General features: G+C 36.4%; 1 protein-coding gene across 1 annotated transcript; it reads left to right on the plus strand.

Moving 5' to 3' along the window:
- Positions 1 to 358: 358 nt before the first annotated feature.
- Positions 359 to 1,891, plus strand: LOC131072230 (early nodulin-like protein 18). Its single transcript, XM_058008343.2, has 2 exons — positions 359 to 580; positions 877 to 1,891. The coding sequence occupies exons 1-2, from the start codon at positions 409 to 411 to the stop codon at positions 1,752 to 1,754; spliced, it is 1,050 nt and encodes a 349-aa protein (XP_057864326.2). The 5' UTR covers positions 359 to 408; the 3' UTR covers positions 1,755 to 1,891.
- The last annotated feature ends 3,644 nt before the right edge of the window (positions 1,892 to 5,535 follow it).

Raw genomic sequence — 5,535 nt, forward strand, 5'->3', positions numbered from 1 at the left:
TAAGATCTAATGATGGGTTTCCTTCTATTGGGCAGGTACCCAATGATTTATCTGCTACAGAGGAAGCAATGAATGAATTGTGTGCTTTTCAAATTGATTATCAGTCGGCAAGGCACTTACACCTGTCTGTAAAAGTCCAAAAACAAGAACCTAGACTTGTTCTATCAATTGGTCGGTTGGGCATTCAAGGCGATGTGTGTGACGGATTCCAGATTTACAGGTGTTGAAGCTTACTTACCTTTTCTTCGTACCATTTGACAAGTAGCAACATTGTGACGTCAAAGGCCGTGGTGTGTGGCTAAGAATGAACTAAGACTTTAGTCGTTCACGTTTATTTAAACCGACCACGCGAGATCCTTGCATGCTATTTATGCTTCAGATTTTGAAAGTCGTTGATTGAGATAAAAAATGGGAAGAGCTTGGAATCTGGTGTTTTTCCTTTTGGTGTGGATACAGAGTGTTGTGGGTTACCAGTTCGTGGTAGGAGGATCAAAGGGCTGGACCTTGCCATCACCTTCGGACAAGGAGTCATATAACCAGTGGGCCGGGAGAAATCGCTTCCAAATTGGGGACACACTCTGTAAGTTGATTGTTTTTATCCATGGGTTATCAAATCAAGCGATGTTAATTTCACAAGATTGTCATTTTGGATTTAATTGTGTTTGTGTTGTGTTTCTATCACCAAATATTATCCATCTCTCTAGATAGTAGAGAGTTCAGAGAAACGTAAAATGATGGATCATGAAAACATGTTCCAAAACATTGTTGATAAAAGTTTACCTTGATTCTGTAAAGAGTATTTGTGCAAGATATTTTGTCCTGTTAAACATCATAAACTTTGTGAGACGTAATTGTTTTTATGCATTGACCGTGCAGTGTTCAAATATGAGAATACGGTGGATTCTGTTGCACAAGTGAGGCAGGAAAGCTATAACGAGTGCAACACATCAGACCCCATCGCGTCCTACACGGATGGAAACACGGTGTTCAAATTCCCGATTAATGGCCCGTTTTACTTCATAAGTGGGAACCAGAGCAGGTGCCAATTGGAGGAGAAGCTCATTGTGGTTGTTTTGGCTCCATGCCATATGGGCAAGGGCAAAAATTGCAAGCCTAATTCTGCACCCTCACCCTCTTCACCTCTCCCTACTCCATCTCCATCTCTATCTCCTTCTCCTCTGGGTTCATCTCCATCTCCCTCTCCATCTCCAATGGGTCTGTTTCCGTCTCCATCTCCCTCTCCAACTCCAATGGGTTCATCTCCATCTCCATCTTCAATGGGTCCATTTCCATCTCCCTCTCCAACTCCAATGGGTTCATCTCCATCTCCATCTCCCTCTCCAACATCTCCATCTCCATCTCCAACTCCAATGGGTTCGTCTCCATCTCCTTCCCCAATTCCTATAGATTCGTCTCCATCTCCCTCTTCATTTCCATCTCCCTCTCCTCTCACTAGTCCAACTTCATCTCCATCTTCATCCCTATCTCCATCTCCATCGACCAGTCCAATTTCATCTCCATCTTCATCTTCATCTCCATTTCCATCTCCTTCTCTGAACAGTCCGACCTCACCTCCATCTACAACAGATCCTCCTCCTCCTCCTCCTTCAGATAGTCCAAGAGGTTCATCTGCTCCTCCTCTAGGAGAAAATTCCAATTCTCCTTCTGCCTCTTCCACTATTCTTCCTTTGTCAAATCTCATCATCCCTCTTCTCTTTGCGATTTTGATAAATACTAAATTTTTTATCATATAAAAAAGAGAACCCAATAATTGAACATCCATATATAGAAACTATTGATCATTTATGTGTGATCTCAGCATACATTCAGAGCTTTATTACATTATTATTCATTATTAGCAATATGTAAGAGCACTGGTTATGCTCACTGCTCATTGTTTTGTTATCCTATAATCTATTTAGTTGGGACTGGGTCTGTTGTATAACTTGGACTAATGTGTAACCCGATTCGTTTGCATGCTTTGTTTAATGGCATTGACCAGCTTTCAATGGTGGAGATTTCCGCCGGTCCACTTTGACAAGTTCGTCTTATAGTAGGGTGACCTATTCTGAGTAAACACGCGTTTGGATACATCAAAAATAATAATATATTTATTATTATTTAAATGCAATCATAATGTTAAAGTGTATAAAACAAAAAAAAACTAACTTTATTTTCTAAGGGAAAGAAGACATGTATTCGTCTAGAGAATATTGATGCTCACCTCGAAATCACTAAAATGCCAAACAAGATGACATGATAATGATTTTTAAATTTTAGGATTGTGTCACTTATGGTCATTTGTGTCTTGGAAATGATCTTTTGTGAAATGTAGATTTCAAATGACTATAAATTTTCTATATTCACAAAATAAGGTTGATATTTTTTAAAAATTTGTTAAATGAAGATTTTTTTGTAATTTAAAATTATTTATAAAAAGTATGGTACAAGTTGCTACAAGTGTTGTCTAGGCTACTACAATAATTGAGTAGTTTATTACAACATATGTATCTGAAAGTGGGAGGTTAAAAGGAGGTCAAAGTTGACTGCTTTTTTTCTTGAAATTAATAAAAAATGATCTTGGACATGAAATTCAACAGGACCATATCCACAATTTCAAAGATATGAGAATAACAAGATTAGTGGTGGTTTGAATTTAATTTCTATTTTTTTTTAATATGGTGGAGATTAAAACAAATAAGAGGAGTGTAGACACCTAAATTCGACTATCGAATTTATTAATTCAAGTTCACTATAGTTTGTATTCTTCTAAAATAATTAATTAAATCATATTTAATTAATTATTATCCTTGTACATAATTAGTTTCATAATTAATAACGTTTCCTTTCATTATTCTAAAGTAGTTAATTAAATCATATTTAATTAATTATTATCTCTAGAAATAATTACTTTTATAATTAATTATATTGCCTTTTTTATTCTTCCAAGGTTTGATTAAATTCAATAAATCAAACCCCACTTTAGCCAAAATACTAAATTCCTTTAAACTAGATTAGTTAATTATTTTTTAATTAATTACCTTGATTCTTAACCTTATTAACATTTCTTATAATTTTAAACTCATCCCATCCTCCTAAGTCCACATGTGACTACCCCTCATAAATGACTTACATGCACACGTCACTTTCTATCCCCCACCACACCTATTGACCAAATATTTTATTTGGTGCTCACACCTATGTGATAAGTGTTCTTCCCAACACACTTTCCTCTTTTTTCCATTTTTCATCTCCCTCCTCTTACACCTCTTCCACTTTTCCACTTTTGTTTCCACTTGTCACCCTCATGTTCTTCTCAAGATGTGCTCACACATGTGTGAGCACACCTTGCCCTCTTCCACATAACAAGTGTTCTTCCCAATATGACACATGTTATAAGGCTATGAGCTTAATCCAACCCATCTTCTCTCCTTCAATTTTAGCCCCCCATGCCACTTTGAATCTTAACCATCCATTCCTCCATCAAAAATCTATAAAATTGGAGCCCTCTTTCTTCACAAATCTATCACTAGCTTCACATCTATGTCATTCTTATGCCAAAATCACTAGCTTTGTATCTTTGTTATGCTATATTGAGAGCAATCCACATATCTGATACTCAAAAGAGCAAATCAAGTGAAGATTGGGTGCATTCAATTTAGCTCATCAAGGAGTCGTGAAGGTATAAAAGCTTGTGTATTTACATTAGTTTTTTTGTATTTATGCATTATATTTTTATTGTCTTCATTTTGGCATGCCTGGTGGGACCCACGTCCCTAGTTACTAATCAAAACTGTGTCCCACATACACATGGTCAACAATATGATACTCACCTTTGCGGACCATTATGGAGGTCTTATGCAGAAAAATATACTCAATCACATACCAATGCTAAGGATCAACCACCAAGGCAATTGGATATCCAAAGGCATGATCAAAATTTGGACACAAGGAAACCCCACGTCAAATTTGGGGGAAACACACTAGAACAAACTCATGACATTCCCATAGAGTATGGTATACATGGACAAAGCAAATATTTCGTTCCTCAACATGACTCTATACCAAGTGGTCCTTATATGTAGCATCATTATAGACCTCCTCCATATGAACATGTGTATGATCAATATCATCCATATACGCAACATGCTCCTCTACACATTGGTTCAGGAATGGGATATGGTCCAAGAAGTCGATTTTCACCGAAGAACAATTTGGAGCAACAAATCAGGGACTTACAAAAGAAAATGGAGGACATAAATACACCGAAGCCAACTTACACAATGAGAGACATAAGTCCTTATCCATTTGACAAAAGCATTCCAATGCCTCCATTTCCTACACACTTTGTGACGCCTAAGTTTGATAAGGATATTGAAGTTTTTCGTCCAAGGTTGTGAAATGAAACCTGTGTTTGTGCTTCAACATCTATACCCCTTGAATTGGCATTTGCACCTATTTCACATTAACTTATCTATTTTGCAAGGTTTCCTTAATATTGCAAATTTTTTGAGATATTTTCCTAATTTATTTCTCCCATTTTTTGCTAATCTACTAACCCATAGACAATGGTTTATGACATCTAACAATATTTTTTGTAGGTTTTTGACATTTTAGCTGACTATTTTGTGCAGGCTTACAAACTCAGCACCTACACTTGCGCCTGCAAATCAACGTCTCTATTGTTTGGCACTTGTGCCTAGCTTTTGGCGCCTTTGCTCTTGCTAAATAATTCTTCTTCATTTTCATTTCAATCATTTTCAGTTTTCGATATTTTAAAAAATGCCAAAAAAAATAAAAATATAAAAAATATTTAGGTTTTCTTTTCCAATGGTTAAAGTTTATTTCTGTTACATCTGTTATTTTAATATTTTCTATATTTTAGCGTTTGTGCCTACTTTTTGGTGCATGCACTGTTCAATGCCTATGTGGTTAATTTTTTATTTATACTAACCAATAATAATTGGTGTAGCCTATCCACACCTATCAAAGACAAAATTTGGCAACTACTAACCTGTGGTTTTATAGCTTTGCTTGCCAAGGTTTTATTTTTATCACTAGTTTAGCTTCACTAAACTAGTTTAGTGGGTTAATTGACTTGTTTGTCGTGCTTAAAAAGTAGAGGTGTATGCTCTCCCTTGTGCAAACTGAGCTATAGGTGATGGATAGACATGGGAGATCGAAAAGTACTCGAGGTCGAGAAACAAGTTAACTCTCCAAAGCTTACCAAAAACACTTGGACAAGGGTGTGTGGGGTGCCTATGTCCTGGACAAGGGCATTCTAGGTGCCATTGTTCCCCAACTTCATTCTAAAATTTGTCAAAGTCTCAGTACAGTGTCTTAGAAAGCTAGATCCAAATCTATGTGGAAAGGTTTATCATCTAGTTGAGGGTATTTTTGGCACCATTATCCCCTCAATTTCAGTTTAGTTTCTCGGCACAAGTCCACCTCTAAGTCCTCATTCAATTTTTGTTCATGTTCTGAAGTTTTTGTTTCTACATCAAATAGTTTTAGTAGTTCAATTATTCATCCTTG

Source organism: Cryptomeria japonica, chromosome 6 (genome assembly GCF_030272615.1).
Source record: "Cryptomeria japonica chromosome 6, Sugi_1.0, whole genome shotgun sequence".
NCBI classification, from domain to species: Eukaryota; Viridiplantae; Streptophyta; class Pinopsida; order Cupressales; family Cupressaceae; genus Cryptomeria; species Cryptomeria japonica.

Bases quoted from the DNA above. Each gene is read 5' to 3' on its own strand.
- LOC131072230 (XM_058008343.2), top strand. From the start codon at position 409: ATGGGAAGAGCTTGGAATCTGGTGTTTTTCCTTTTGGTGTGGATACAG. The intron at 581-876 runs GTAAGTTGATTG...TTGACCGTGCAG, and splicing joins CCAAATTGGGGACACACTCT to TGTTCAAATATGAGAATACG.